General features: G+C 49.3%; 8 protein-coding genes across 8 annotated transcripts, besides 7 other annotated features; all 8 read right to left on the bottom strand.

Moving 5' to 3' along the window:
* Window positions 1-187: 187 nt before the first annotated feature.
* Window positions 188-1,834, bottom strand: Tco025E_05261 (putative cationic amino acid transporter; the record flags this gene model as incomplete). Its single annotated transcript, XM_029372162.1, has 1 exon — window positions 188-1,834. One exon carries the CDS (start codon window positions 1,832-1,834, stop codon window positions 188-190), a length of 1,647 nt encoding a protein of 548 aa, XP_029227772.1.
* Window positions 1,835-2,174: 340 nt separating this feature from the next.
* Window positions 2,175-2,194: a microsatellite.
* Window positions 2,195-2,448: 254 nt separating this feature from the next.
* Window positions 2,449-2,478: a sequence feature (A-rich).
* Window positions 2,479-2,560: 82 nt separating this feature from the next.
* On the bottom strand, window positions 2,561-3,661 carry Tco025E_05260 (UV excision repair RAD23-like protein; the record flags this gene model as incomplete). Its single annotated transcript, XM_029372161.1, has 1 exon — window positions 2,561-3,661. One exon carries the CDS (start codon window positions 3,659-3,661, stop codon window positions 2,561-2,563), a length of 1,101 nt encoding a protein of 366 aa, XP_029227771.1.
* A 384-nt stretch (window positions 3,662-4,045) lies between these two features.
* Tco025E_05259 (uncharacterized protein) lies at window positions 4,046-6,802 on the bottom strand (the record flags this gene model as incomplete). The annotated part of the gene is made up of 1 exon (XM_029372160.1): window positions 4,046-6,802. The coding sequence occupies one exon, from the start codon at window positions 6,800-6,802 to the stop codon at window positions 4,046-4,048; it is 2,757 nt and encodes a 918-aa protein (XP_029227770.1).
* Window positions 6,803-6,974: 172 nt separating this feature from the next.
* Tco025E_05258 (uncharacterized protein) lies at window positions 6,975-7,970 on the bottom strand (the record flags this gene model as incomplete). The annotated part of the gene is made up of 1 exon (XM_029372159.1): window positions 6,975-7,970. One exon carries the CDS (start codon window positions 7,968-7,970, stop codon window positions 6,975-6,977), a length of 996 nt encoding a protein of 331 aa, XP_029227769.1.
* An 831-nt stretch (window positions 7,971-8,801) lies between these two features.
* Window positions 8,802-8,833: a sequence feature (A-rich).
* Window positions 8,834-8,836: 3 nt separating this feature from the next.
* On the bottom strand, window positions 8,837-9,937 carry Tco025E_05257 (serine/threonine protein phosphatase; the record flags this gene model as incomplete). The annotated part of the gene is made up of 1 exon (XM_029372158.1): window positions 8,837-9,937. One exon carries the CDS (start codon window positions 9,935-9,937, stop codon window positions 8,837-8,839), a length of 1,101 nt encoding a protein of 366 aa, XP_029227768.1.
* Window positions 9,938-10,063: 126 nt separating this feature from the next.
* Window positions 10,064-10,098: a microsatellite.
* A 213-nt stretch (window positions 10,099-10,311) lies between these two features.
* Window positions 10,312-10,773, bottom strand: Tco025E_05256 (uncharacterized protein; the record flags this gene model as incomplete). Its single annotated transcript, XM_029372157.1, has 1 exon — window positions 10,312-10,773. The coding sequence occupies one exon, from the start codon at window positions 10,771-10,773 to the stop codon at window positions 10,312-10,314; it is 462 nt and encodes a 153-aa protein (XP_029227767.1).
* Window positions 10,774-10,979: 206 nt separating this feature from the next.
* Window positions 10,980-10,986: a microsatellite.
* Window positions 10,987-11,015: a microsatellite.
* A 261-nt stretch (window positions 11,016-11,276) lies between these two features.
* Window positions 11,277-12,518, bottom strand: Tco025E_05255 (ankyrin repeat protein; the record flags this gene model as incomplete). The annotated part of the gene is made up of 1 exon (XM_029372156.1): window positions 11,277-12,518. The coding sequence occupies one exon, from the start codon at window positions 12,516-12,518 to the stop codon at window positions 11,277-11,279; it is 1,242 nt and encodes a 413-aa protein (XP_029227766.1).
* A 153-nt stretch (window positions 12,519-12,671) lies between these two features.
* Window positions 12,672-12,697: a microsatellite.
* Window positions 12,698-12,790: 93 nt separating this feature from the next.
* On the bottom strand, window positions 12,791-14,674 carry Tco025E_05254 (putative ATP-dependent RNA helicase; the record flags this gene model as incomplete). The annotated part of the gene is made up of 1 exon (XM_029372155.1): window positions 12,791-14,674. The coding sequence occupies one exon, from the start codon at window positions 14,672-14,674 to the stop codon at window positions 12,791-12,793; it is 1,884 nt and encodes a 627-aa protein (XP_029227765.1).
* Window positions 14,675-14,676: the final 2 nt, after the last annotated feature.

Raw genomic sequence — 14,676 nt, 5'->3', positions numbered from 1 at the left:
AAGGGGCAGCAGCAGGAACAAGGAAAGAAAAACACAGAAAAAAAACAACAGTGCATAACGAAACAACAAAAAAAATAATGCATAACGAAACAACAAAAAAAAACTACTGAAGAAGAAAGCAGAGCTATACATACATGCAACCTATTTCACTTACTTTTCTTTTAGCCACTGTCACGTCGCCGGGGGCTCACACAGGCACAACAGAGGCTCTTCGTCGGCCCTGCATCTCCACGGGAAGCTCAACCGAGCAAGCCTCCTCCATTCGCATCTCCTCAACGCGTGGCTGCGGTGGGACCCCATTTTCGGGGGGAACACAAGCTCGCCGGGGAAAGGCATCAGCTGCGTGCAGCCCGCTATGATTAACCCCGTAGAAGAGGTACCAGGAGATGGAAACTGCCACAACAAGGATGTAGTTGCGCCACGCCGCCAGTGGTAGAAAAAACAATTGCAAACAATTAAACATCACTCCAAAAAAAGGCACAATAGGGAAAAATGGAGCCACAAAGGGTCTCGGAAAGTCTGGGAAATCAACCCTAATCTTCCACATGGAAACACATACGCAGTTGAAAGTCACAAGCGTGCCAAATGAAATGATCTGGCTGAGGACCTCCAGCGGAAAAAGTCCACCGATGACGGCGCCAGCCACACCACAAAGTATCGTGGCATTCACAGGGGTTTGAAATCTGGGATGTATACGAGAAAACACAGGTGGCAACAGTCCATCCTTGGCCAATGTCATTGCAAGTCGAGGCATCGCAAATAGACAGGCAAAACACACTGAACTTAGACTCGCTATTGTGCCAATGTCTACAAGAATTCGCAGAAATGATGGTGCCCCAACCATGTGAAGTGCCATGACCACAGGCGCTTCAACGTTCAAGGCGGTGTACTTCACCATTCCAGTCAGCGTGAGGGTGACAAGAACATACAGAGCAGAAGATATAAATAATGTATAGATGACGCCGCGTGGAAGGTCCCGCTGGGGATTTCGGCACTCTTGGGCACTCGCGCAAATGGTGTCAAATCCCACATTTGCGAAAAAAACAATGCCCGCCCCACGAAGAATTCCGCTCGCGCCGTACTTGCCAAACTCACCAGTGTTGGGAGGCACAAAAGGAGTGAGATTAAACTTGAATTCGCCCCAATGAGTCAGTGCGAAATGAACTCCGTATAGTACAAAACTGCCAAGTACAAGGAACTTTACAATAACAAAAAAATTGTTTACGGTGGCGGTCTCAGAAATCCCCACGCACAACACAATGGAACAGACTGAAGTTAAAAACATCGCCGGGATGTCAAAGTAGTTCCCAGTGAGGACGAAGCTGTCACCGGAGACACCAATCGGTGAACCCCCAAAGCCCGGCGGAAACACAATAGAAAACTCTCGAAGGAAGGCCTGAACACTAGAAGACCAACTTACTGACACGGCGGAACCAGAGACAAGGCATTCCAGAGTCAGGCATACCGCAACTATCCAGGAGGTAAACTCCCCAAGCGCCACAGCCGTATGAGTGTAGGCACTACCTGCCACAGGAATCATCGCTGCCAACTCCCCATAGCATAGCGCTGTGAAGAGGCAGGGCAGGATGCACAATAAAAAGGAAATGGTAAGAGCAGGCCCAGCGTAGAGCGCCGCAGCCTGGCCTGTGATCACAAAAGCGCCGGCCCCAACAACTGCTCCAACGCCAAGACTCACAAGTGAGCTCAACCCAAGTGTGCGTCGGAACTCATTACCTTCCAGTGCCGCCACGGTCGCATATATGCATCTACGCCGTAAAAGTTGCCGAAAAAAATTGGTGCCTAGCCGGCTCTCGGAACTGGTGACTATGTCCATTGCGGCCCAAAACTGAATGCTAAGGGAAAACCTAGTACCCCTCCCCCCCAGCTGACCCCAAATAGGAGACAAACCCGATAGACAAAAAAAAAGTAAATGAAAAGAACAACAAAAAAGCAACACGAAAGCAACCATCTCTAAAGAAAGCACAAGCAAAAAAAAAATACGCATGCATGCAGAGATGCCCTTTCAAAGGCTGCCGCGGAAACGAGTTCAGGCCAATATAGGCATGTGCGGGAAAGAAAACAGGGCGGCTCTTAGTCTCTCCCGCTTCTGATGCACACGAAACCTCCGCAGTTGACGCCAATGAGAAAGTGTGTGTGAGAGAGAGACGAACAGGACAAAAACAACAACAACAACCCAAGACCGTTCAAGAAAGTAAAAAAAAAAACAATGCCGGCTCGGTAGCGCAGACGTAAATAAGATCAGATATATATATATGTGGGAGGACCCAATCGACGCAACAACCATTAAAGATTTGAGTGAAACCACCTCATGATTCAACACCCCTCCTCGTCTCATTTCGCGGAGTATTTACGATAATATAGTCCCCTCTCATGTAATCCTGTTCCCTTTTCGTCGTCGTCCTTCGTCCTGGCATTCGTTAACACACCTTTTCTCTTCTTTTTTTTCCTTTTTTTTTTCACTTTCCTCGTCTGCACTTTTCACATCATTGACGGCGTAGCTGCTTTGCGCCGAGAGGGTCGTGGTCGCGAATCGGCTGTACTATTCAAAAAAGTTACTGAAAAGAAGCTGAGCCGCGGCCTCCTCGCTCTCTTCGCAGGCACGGTAAGCCTCAAGCGCGTCCTGCTCTGTCCATGCGCCTCCGCCCAATTCAACGAGGCGTTCGATCACGACACGTTCCCCTTCTCTCAGTGGAATCAAGACGGGGTCCGCGGGGGCACCACCACCAACATCGCCGCTGCCGCCAGTTGTGAGCTCTGCCTGGCCAGGCGTTCCCATAATCCGCAGAAACTCGTCTGGATCCTGCTGAATCAACTCAATAACCTGCGGGTGGTGAATATGGAGCTGTTGTATGACGGTGGGAAGCGACTCCGGATTGGCCTGAACTATCGCGCGTATCTCGCCAAACTGTGGAATTGCCATCAAGGCGTTGTAAAGAGGTGAGTCACTAGTGCCTTGCCGCATGTGCGCCATTAGCCGATCCGTCGGCACCGACGTCTGTCCGAGGCCCTCGGACGGTGTAATAACAGGTTCATTCCACCGCTGCAACGCACTGGGCGGTATCCCCGTGCAAAGGAACTCAACAGCACGATCAGGGTTCATGTACGCAGCTCGTAATGCCAACGCCACCTGTTCGCGATCGTCAAACCCCATGGCGACGATGCTGTCAATGAGGGCAGGATCAACACCATGTGAAGCCGAGCCCTGCTGAGATGCTGCCGTCGCTGCTGTCGAAGAAGATGGCTCCAGCACGGGAGGTGGCACGCTTCCTTCAACGGGGGTCGCTTCCGCTCCAGCCGTCGCGGGTTCCGTTTCTGCGGCTTCTTTCGCTCCTTCTTCAACTGAAGTCGTCTCAGCCAATGGAGGTGTTTTTGTGTCTGGCGGTGGAACGGATGCCGTTGGCTTAGGTGGGGGATTCCTCTTACTCTGCTTGCTCCCCGCGATGATAAAAACCGCATTCTCCTCCACGCCCAGCTCTGCCATTGTCTGTGCATTGCCAACAACAGCACCCTTGTGGCACAAATGCAAACTATTCATATTGTACTCACCCTCCAGAAGCCTTTTAAGGGCCTCCACATTCGTATCAGGTGTTACTTCCTGCACCTGTTCCTTTCCCATAAGGCTCCGCAGGATAATCTTCATCGTTTCCCTAGCACCGCACCTGTTTGATGTCGCAGTGACCAATGGAGTTGCTTCTTTCAGATCTTCTTAAAAAGAAGTAAGGGGGGAGGGGAGAGAGAGGAGAAAGGAATAATAAAAGAAAAGGGAAAGAAGCACGAAAAAAAAGGCAGATTATTCTTTGTCTTTCAAGGCGCGAATCTCCTCACCCTTGACGTGAAAGGCACACACCCCATTGGCCAGAGTTGCAGCACCTCGACTCTGTCGAAAATAAGTCTCCAGAGAAGGTAGATATCACACGGCACACATGGCCGTCAACTGTACATCAAGACCAAAAAAAAAAACAAATGTATATATATATACACGTCGAGAGAAGCTCGACAGCATCCCATTCGCTTCTCACTAGGTTCAAAAGCGCATCGGTGGCCCTTTGGGCGGCTTTGGGGGAATAGTGGGGGCCCTCTGCCGATACAACTCCCAACAGAGTGCATAGTCGGCTGCTGTGAGCCTTGGCACCTTCTTTGTTCGTAGGTGGATGTGTCTTTGCTTCCTCTCGGCCAACTCCTTTCTGCCCGTCACGGCAGGCTGTGAAACCACAGGCAATTCTCTTGGTGGAGAGTCCACGACGACATCAGTGTCGCTGCTATTGTGACGTTCAGCACGAAGAGCCCCAATGCTGATGAGAGACGGAGTCGAAATTGACAACCTTTTCGGCCCCTTCCTTGAGTGAAGCTGTAGTTGCTGCTTCCGCGAGGCCCTAAGGTACGTCTCGTATGCTGGATTGCGTGAATCCGTGCAACTCTTTGCGAGTGAGTCGCAGGCCAGGGCATAGAGGCAAAGCTTGCCGCCGCATTGCACTACTTGGGCCTCTACAAGATAGTGAATAGTATCCTTTGGTTGGGCACCAAGGGAAAAGCCACACAAAACCGTCGTGTTGGTCTCCACCGTGAGCAGCCAACACGCACCTGGATACCGCTGCTGCACGCACGCAGGAATCCGCCGCCTGGAAGACATTATTTTCGTCGCCTCAAAGGAAACCATCTTACCAACATCCGTCCACTGCAACGCGTCCAGTTTAACACTTGCACAAGGACTCTCAGCCGATGCTTCAACTGTCGGTTTTGGAGAACCGGCAGCTTCCTTCTCCAGCGACACACTAACAAACTCTTGTTTCCCAAAAACGTCACAAAGCTCCAAGGTGACACCAAAAGATCGCTCCAGTGCTATGAGCTCTTCTGGGGTTGGAAATAAGTCTCGTTCAAGAATAGTGCGCAGCGACGAACACGCGCACAAGGCATGAAGCTTCGTGTAGCAGCGAATGCAAGCTTCAGAGAGCATTCTTCGCAGTAGATAGCGTTGCTCTGAGACAAGGGAGTCGATGGTTTCTCTACTGCGTATGCGATGAATACGGCCTCCTGTACCACCTGCCTCAGCTTCAGCAGAGTCAAAGACGTCTACTGAACTTTCCGTGTTCCCTTTAAGAGAGCCAGATGACGGCATAGCAAGGCCATCACCCGCAGCAACGACAGAGGCGAGAGACACCTTACCAGAAGTGCAACCTTCACCAACGTTTCTGGGCGCAGACTCATCTGCAGGGTCTATTACCTTTTCAGTCCCCGTTTTCATTGCATCGGACTTCACTATTTTCGGTAGTGTTACAAGTGGTGGAAAAACGGTATAGGCGCGGCCAGGCACAAATAGTTCGGCATTCATCAGCAACTCTAGTTGGGGGTTGTTGCCGGCCACAGCATTCAGTCGCTCAAGAATTTTGTGGACTTCCACTGCCAGACCCTCTACACAAATGATCCGTACGTTGTCGTCCATCACTTCAAAGCCGCTAATGCCAGGTGGTGATACAACTTTAAACGGGGCCTCAAACGCCGATGGGGGAGAAGGTGGACGTGGGGGAGGCACTGACTGAGCCTTGTGGGGTTTGGCGCCTTCCTTCTTCTTTTCATGTACATGTGGGACCTCTGGCTCTGCTGCAGGTAACTCATGCTGATAAATGTTGCTCTCCCCACTTGCCTTCTTCAGTTGAAGAAGCACGGAGATAAACGCCTCTAACACGCTAGGCACCCATGTGGCTGTGTACGGCATTCGTATAATACCACGTGTGAGAAAGTGGCCGTGTGCAGGCCGGCCATCGCTCAAGACATGCGTTGGGGTCGGCAGTGGTATAAAAAAATCCACTCGTAGCGACACTGTTGTCCCTTTTGTGAGGCAGTTGTTATCGCGAGCAATGGTGGTGCGACTCGGCAGAAGACACACCATCTCACTGAACTCCCGCTGCTGGTCTGTGACGGCCGCACGCAGCAGCACCGTCCCGGTGCCCAGGCACATCCTCGCACCCCTAAACACAGACACCTCCATCCCTCGGAAGAAGACGTCCTGGTACACCTCCAAAGGGGAGCGGGCACCCAGAAATTTCACCCGACGAAACGTCACTTTGCCATCGGCCGCCACCTCCAGCTCGGGGGATTGAAGTTTGACGTCACAAAACTGAACCGTCACAAAGAGGGGGTCGTGCTGCACCGCCGTTCCTGGAATATCATGAATGGCGTGAATCTCAATTTTCAGCGGGCGGTACTTATTTAGTTTGGCCGGTGGCAAAAACGGGGTGCCGCAACGAAGCTCAAGAATGCAGTTCTGTAACATGGCCGCCGGTGGCACAGGCACAGCATGCCGCACCGACGATGACGTCAGAAGCTCAATGAGATCAAAGTCCAGCGAGAAGACTTGATCCGCGTCTTCAACTGCAAACAACTCCTCCTCCCTTTTCACACGGTCCTTCTTTACTGCGGGTTTTCCCGGCTTGGTGGCCGCAGCTCCAGCTCCGTCCAGGCTTTCTTGCGGCGATGGCCGGATGTACAGCTGCACCCTGTGCGAGGCGTTGCAGAGCTGCTCCAAAACTGGAGGCGACAGGGTCAGCTTCCGGCGAAGAAAGCAGGCGTTGATTTCCGCGGGTGCACGCTCCGCGTAGTCCAGCGCACCCGCCAGGGTTCTTCGGTCCTCCTGTCCGGCAATACTTGCGACAAAAAGGTGATCTGCCGGCGAATGCTGCTCACAAAACTCCACCGAGGCCCGGGCGCGAAACCACAACTCGAGGATGCGGTCATTCTCGTCATGTATCTCAAGGGGCTCGGCAACGGTGTGTCCCTTCGGCATCTTCGTCCGCCAAGAACAAAAGGGACCTGGAAAACAAAAATAAAGCACGATGGATCACGACGACAACAACAACATGAACAGAGAAACGGAGAAGCAGGAAATAAAAAAAAAAGAGTTTTATATGAGGAAGCAAGCCCCCTCCCTGTTAACAAACAGTACCAAAGCAAGGCATCTATCGTGGCGGCAGCCCCTTTCCCAGGGCACCGCTTGATAAGTTGATGGAGTCAAGTTTGCCATCAACTCTGGAGGCAACGCGATCAATGGACTCCCGCAGGGCCAGAAGGGGACTCGATGCAGGAACACGCCCGGACTGTAAAGGCGTCGTGGTGGTTCGACGTTTCGGCAATACCAGACAATTAAATCCGTCCTCCCCATTCATTGGATCTAGGGTGTACTCCACGAGTCGCTTCAAATCCTCCGCATTCCGAATCCCTTTGAGTTCCCGCATTTTCTTCATTGCCCCTGTTTCCTGAGAGCCCGGCATGGTTGCTCCGTGTTCTGCCAACTCTGTTTGACTGAACGCGTCTCGCACTTCTCGCTGCCGATGCGGCTTCTGAGCAGCAACAGAAAGAAGCTTCGACAAGTCTTGTTGCGCCGCCTCTGCGCTCTTTTGCCAGTCCCACAGGTGCCCCTTTAGGCGCCGCAACCTATTCGGACTGCAGCCCTTCGAAGTGGAGGAGGAAGCAGCTTCGCACACGCCTGCGGATTTCGCATGGCAAATAGACGCCGCCATTGTGAACAGTCTTTCGGCCAGGTGATACTCCCCATGACGAAATAAACTTGAGCCCAGCTCAGCAAGATCAGATACACTAATGGCATTCATGATGGTGGATTCTTTTTTAAGTTCTTGATTTGCCTCAACAACCTCCACTGCCTTCCTGTGAAACCGAAGGACATCCTCGGTTGTCGGTGACAAATTGGCTGCCTTGACATAAAGTGGAATGAGGCTCATATTATCTACTCCCAAGGCACGCTCCCGTGAGCGTATTTCAGCCTTTAGGCGCCCCAGTTCTCCCATAACGATACTGTCGCTCGCGTCCACACGGTCGCCCGTGTAGCGCACGCCCAGCTTGTCCGCCACATGCTTCAGCAGCTTCACCGTAAATGCATCTCTCGAGTTGGTCTCATTAGGTTCCTGCTGTCCATCCCTTGGCTGCGCAGACGCCATAAAGAGGCAATGTGACAGGGCCCACCTGCGTGACTGCTAGTCTGCCCCCCTCGTCACGATAGGCGGGGAGGATCTTGTATCCACCAAGTGTGCATCATGAATACGTTGCCCGAGGGTTGTCGCTCGGCCAACCAGAAGAACAAAAACGGAAGGAATAAACGAGCAACCGAACACACATTCCACACATGGCGACTAAAGGTGACAACAGTCGATGCAGCGCGAAGACAAACAGACGCACACTGCATGCACAAATTTCACATCTCTTAACCACGTGTTGATTACGAAGCGGCTTGTCCTTGGCTCTCCATAGCCGCCCAAGGAACCCGCAGCGAGGCAAATCCTACCGGCGTGGATGGGTGGGTTGACAGGAGGGGAGGGAAAAAAAAAAGAAGACAAGTGCCTACCTCCCAGGGCGCAAAGAGTGCCTAGACATCGTTCACCAAGACAAATTCAAGGAAGGCGACATCAACGTAGTTCCAATTAGAGAAAGTAATCGACAAGTCCTCATACACCCAAGTTAATTTCCCTTCAGTTCCTAAAATCGGCGCCAAACACTCTCGCCAACCCATGCCAAAGAAAAGTTATAAGAACAGTGACAATACTAATTATCGGAAGGCCAAAGCTTAAACGCGCGACCACTATTCATTCGAAACCTACTTATGCTTACTAACAAGAACATATGTAAATAATATTACATCCTCTTGTATCTCATTTGCGGCTCTTCTTCCTTCGCATTATAGCATTTATTCTTCTGCCTCGCCAGAACCCATCATTGTACCAGTAATTTTAGATGCAACCGTAATGTATCCCGCCGGGTGCAAGAGATTTTCGTTGTTGTTGTCTGTTTGTTTGTTTTTCTGGTTAGCTCAGGGAGCAACAGAGCCGTAGGCTACCTGTGGTTCCGCCGGCAAGCGCTTACTACGCTCTCTTGAACAGATCCACATCCCCACCAGCCACAGGATGAGAATTATAAAAACAACAACAGCTGCCAAGCGAAGAAAGGGTAGTGAGCGCCTTACATCGAGCCCCATGAACGAGTGCACGTCTGGCTCGTAGTCCAAGAAATTCATGGTGGACTCCATCAGCTGAACGTGCATTGTAGTGTCATCGATCTCCAGCGCAGCCACATGACCAGGATCGCCCTTCTTCCAGCGACTCAAACCGAAATCAATTGCAAGCAAGCGTCCATCACACAGACGCCAGTCCGAAAAATCCTGTGCGTTATGCGGCACATGACCCACCACCACCGATTTTATTCCAGGGAACTTCTTCGTTAAGATTTTCTTTAGTTCGGGGCATCGGACATAATAAATGGAACGGACAAGTATGGGATTTGCAACTTCTTGGGCCCTCTTCTCATTAAGGTTCAGTGCCGTCTTTCCCATGGGGGTCTTATTATTATGGACCAGTGCGTCACGCATAGCTGCATTGAACTCATGCACCGCCTTAATCCCATTGATCATGTTCCCTGTGGCGGTTGAAAACCCCCCATGCATGAACATAAACTCCTTGTGGTGATAGATGGCTTTTCGCGTGCGAAGATACATCCCCAGTGCAGTTCTGTTGGAGAGCATCTCCGCGCGCCCAAGCTTACCGCCTGAGTGTGCTAGGCTTGCTGGGTCCACGGCCTTGTAGTCTCCAAGCAGGTTTCGAATCTCATGATTACCAAGAAGCTGAATAACGTTGCCACCCTCGGCCTGTGCCTCCTTTTCCAGCTTCATGAGCAGCCTCACAATCATGAGGTCGTCCGGGCCAACATCAAGGACGTCGCCAAGCTGCACCAAGTAGGTGTCCTTTCCGATCCAGTGCTGACGCTTATCCACCAAGCCCGCCAGGCTCAAAATGGAAAGCGTCTGATTCAAATCGCCATGGAGGTCACCCACAGCGACGATGCGTCGCCCCGCACAGTGGTTTGCACCGGCAAAGGAAATTAAAAGGACCCACAAGTAGAACAAAGCAAGTGGCATTCCTCTTGAAAGAAAGAAACCAAGGCAAAAAAAAAAAATGTATATGATTTCGAGGAGCAAAGAAATTTAAAGAAAATCAAATAATCAATAAATAAACTTCGAGAGACTAAACGACTTGAAAAGCAGAAATGAAAGAAAAATAATAACAATAAATAAATAAAATGCGCCCGCAGTACATGCACTTGAGCACATTTTCATACATCCACGCACGCAGCAACTAGCACGACACACACGCATGTATATATATATATATGGAATACAATGAAGAAGGGATAGAAAAACGAAACAAATTTTGAAGCAAGTATGCATGTATACATGACCATTGAAAGGAAACTAAAGAATCGATGGATGGAAGGCTCTGAAACTAGAAACTTTCAGGCCTGGCTGTTGTAGTCCGATTGCGCAAGTGCATCCATCTCCACAGACCACATTTCATCGGCCATCAGTTTCCCAGTCACGCAATCAAACCGCATGCCTAGGCAAGGCTCCAATATGACGTCATTAAGTCGACGCACGAGTTGCTCACCAGGCTCAATTACGTACCGCTTGTTCCAGGCATGTAAGAGCACTAAACACACCGCCGATACAACCCCAACAACGGGAGAAGTGTACTCAAGAAGACGGGCAAGAAATCCCTCTGGTGCAATTGCCAAGAGTGGCAACACTACGGTGAAAAGAAAGACAAAGCAGCTCTCCAGCAGAAACACTAACGAGCAAACAGCCTTCAAAAGCTGAATAAAGTGATAAGACCGATCCTGCCTCAGCACAATGTGCTGCAAAGCAACCTCGAATGCCGCCGTCCCTGCCAAGTCACGTTCCTTATTGAGTGTCTTCATTTTTATTTTATTATTATTATTTTTTTTTTGCTTTCCTTCTTCGTATTATCAGTACTCTCAGCCGTCCTCCAAGCCCTCAACCACACACACACTACAATCACCACTCACTACAAAACTGAGCTGAGGAGAATGAAATGAATATCATACTGACAGAAACAGAAGCAAAGAAAAATGGTAAAAAAGGAACAAGGAAGAAACTAGCAGGAAATAAGAATAATAATAATAATATATATATATATATAATCCTTCTCATCGCAATTTAAATGTGTATGGACATGTAGAAGAGGCGGCGGCAACACTCTCAAGTCATTCCCTCTTCCTCTCCGCACGGTAAGAGGTGTGAGAAAGTAAGTCCCTCGGCTATTGTAGTAGATTACATATACAACACGAATGGACAAGAAGTAAAACAGAGCACGCACCACCAATGGAACCAATAACAAGAAAAGGGGAAAAAAAGAAGTAAAAACAAAAAAAGTGGGCGGAACTCCCTTCGTGCATCCACACTATTTTCTCCCGTTGTCTTTGCCCTTTTCTTCGGAGTCCTGTCGCCTTCTCCGCTGCTCCTCTTGGTACCGTCGTCTCTCAATTGCCTCATCCAAAAGCAAACGTGCGTCATCCTCAGCGCGGAGCCGCTCCTCCGCCTCTCGGTGCAAACGGTCCGCTTCGTCTTTTTGCATGCGCTTCACCTTTTCCAAGTTCGCCGTGACTGTTGCCTTCCACGTACCGCGCAACTCCAGTAACTTCTTGAGCTCCTCCTCCTCCTCAGCCTCTTTTTGTGCTTTTATTTGTCGACGCTTCTCCGCCTCCTCCTTTGAGAAGAGTTTTTTCAGGTTACGTCCAATGTAGTCCGCTGGCTTTTTACGGGAAGCGTTCTCCAGCAAAGGGTCACATCCCGAATCTAGTAGAAATGCGATGAGGTTTTCCCACTCTTTTGAATTTGGCCGCTGATAAATAGCCGCAAGGTGAAGAGGCGTGTTCAATTCACCATTTTGAACGTTCACAGCGGCTTTGGCATCCACAAGAAGTTTGAGAATGTTGTAATCGCAGCGAATAGCGCAGAAGTGAACCGGCCGATTGCCTTGGCTATCTGCAAGGTCGCAGGCGGCGCCTTGACGGATCAAGTATTCCACCACCTCTTTTCGGCCCATTTTCACGGCCATCAGAAGAGGCGTGGTGTCGTTAAAGTCCCGTTGATCCACAAAGGCACCGTGTTCCACTAACCACTGCGTCACGCGAACTTCACCATCCGAAGCGCTTTTGTGAAGTGCCGAGCACTTGTTCCTGTCAAGCTCGTTCACCTTTTCAGCGGGGTCAACGCTGCGCTTCAACAAGATTTCCATACATTCGACGCTGCCACACGCAGCTGCCGTGTGAAAGGGCGTGGAAAGCGTTGCGGCCTGCACAGTGTCGTCGGCGCCGTAATCTAAAAGAGCCTCACAACACTCGACATAATTATTTCGAACAGCCTCATGAAGCGGGGTTCGTCCTTGAAAATTGGCCGCATTGACATTTCCTGAAAGCTGAGTAACGGTATACGCCAGCATAGTTGTATTTTTGCCCAACGACAAATGAACCAGCGTATTTCCAGATTCATCAATACACTTGGAGACATTTTCGCTGACAGCTAAAAATTCTCGTCGAAGGCGCACTAAGGTATCCATGTCGCCCCGCACCACGGCCTTTCGAACTGCATCCAAAAGATCCTTGGGCCCCTGTGGACCGCCTATGGAGTTCACCGAGCTCATCCGTCTCCTAAAAAATCAACAAATTCTTTTTTTTGAAGTAAGGATGCGAAAACAATAATGAGAATAAATATCCCTCTCTAACAAGCATGTTCTCCATTAGCTCACCGATGAAAGGGAAAAAAAGAAGCAAGCACAGATACAAACAATCGTTTAATATATATATATATATATATATATATCCAGCGGCCCATCATTATTATATTATTGTGTGTCTTTTCTCGCTGTCTTCTTGAGGAACTGAAGAGAGAGCGGAAGAGAAAGAGCAGATGTTTTTACTCGAGAATTACACCACAATCATGTAACCACTCTTTAGTTACAATGGTTACACCCAGCATCATCGTTGCAGATTCCTTCGTTTCAGAGCGTACGGAGCGTTGCAAAAAGGCAAACGTGACATACTCAGGCGGAGGAAATGTTCGCGCTATAGAACTTGTTGGATGAATATAGGATATCATTGAGCGACCCAAGAGAATATATGGAGCTTTTGTTGTCTTGTTATCTTTGTACTCTACACCATGATCGCGACACTCTTGAATACTGGCTCGCCGAGCAACTTGATCCAGAAGCCCATGAATAAACAACTTCCTTATGGTTATTTCCTGCTCCTTGGAGAGCTTAACCAAACCATGATCATTGAAGTTTGCCTCAGAGTTCATTGTTCCAATATCATTAGCATCCAGTGTGTCATCAACTTGTTCTACAACCGCATCCTGCCTCATTAATGTCTGCAGCTGCCGCTTCAGCTGACGGGCCTCCGAAAGACTTTTCTGCACCAGACAATAGCGATGGCAGTTCCGTGAAGAAGAATCGTTTAAATACACCCCAAAAGCATTTAAAGACGTAATCAGGTCACTTCCAGGGTTTAGCAAAGAGGAAACAAGAGATCGACGCTCATCATCCGGGCTGTTAGGTTCATTTCTCTTCCATTTCAACCGATTTCCTTCACCGGTAAAGACACTGGTTGTGGTTGAGTAAACCGATGTTATCATGACTACCATGGTAAGAATAGAGTCCGGAAGCTTTAGATCCAAGGCCTCCAGAAGTACCCGTGAAAAACGGGGAGGGATTGGATACGCCATCAAACGCTTACCCAGCGTGGTAATGCGTCGCTCACTTTGGGAGTCCAAGGCCCCAATAAGCGTCAAATGTGTTAACGCACGTTTCAAGTCGTTCTCTTTTGGAGGCGAAGGAAATGGAAATGATCCAACGTTATCAATACCCAGGTGTTTCATCAAGAGTACCACTGATTCTAATGATGTTCTCAAAATTTCGGGTGCGCTATGTTTTGGCATAATGTTGGAATACACCGCCGTGCTATATAAACGGTAACAATGCCCAGGTCCCACACGCCCTGCACGCCCACTACGTTGTTCCGCAGAAGCTTGACTTGTCCACTCAACACGAAAACAGCTTGCCCCGGTCGATTCATCTATAGATTTCGTCTTCACACGACCCGTATCCACCACATAACGAATATTTGGAATAGTAATAGATGTTTCAGCCACATTTGTAGCAATAACGCAAAGTCGTTTCCCTGTTGGAGGTTCTTCAAACACTTCTTGTTGCTTTGAAAAATTCATAAGCGCATATAGAGGAAGAATATGCAATGAATTTAACTCCCCATTAACTTCATCCTCCTCAGAGCATTCTTCATCCTCATCACATGTGGCGTCTCTAGGCCTTTTTTTTGCAGCGTATGCATCCCCCTCGTTATCCTGTTTTTCTAGGGCATATTCTTCAACAGCAAGTCCAAATTCGTCCTTTTCAACAGAAGCGGCGGCCGCATCCTCCTCAGAATCGGAATCGCTGTCATCAACATCATCCCCGCCTCGTCTGTGTGGAAGTAAACTATGTTTTGAATACTCCTTTTCGTAGTATTCAATTCGAATTTTGGCGTAATGTTCGCGTAGACGTCCACAGAGGGATTCAATTTCTTCTTGTGTAGAAAGGAAAACAAGAACTCCACCAGGTGGTAATTTCTTGTGTATTTGACAAATTTTTCGAAATGCTTCATCAAGGTAATTTTTTAACTCAGTCCGTTTTGCAAAATGATTTGTTACAGGAAAGCGACGCGCCTCCACGTTGATTACAGGCGGTGGAATAGGAAACAGACGTTGATTTTCCTTAAAATCTGCAACCCTCATCGTAGCAGACATAA

Source organism: Trypanosoma conorhini (genome assembly GCF_003719485.1).
Source record: "Trypanosoma conorhini strain 025E chromosome Unknown Tco_14.4_contig_00299, whole genome shotgun sequence".
Taxonomy (NCBI): domain Eukaryota; phylum Euglenozoa; class Kinetoplastea; order Trypanosomatida; family Trypanosomatidae; genus Trypanosoma; species Trypanosoma conorhini.
Note: the sequence above shows the minus strand (reverse complement) of the source record. Positions and strands in the feature narration are given on the sequence as shown.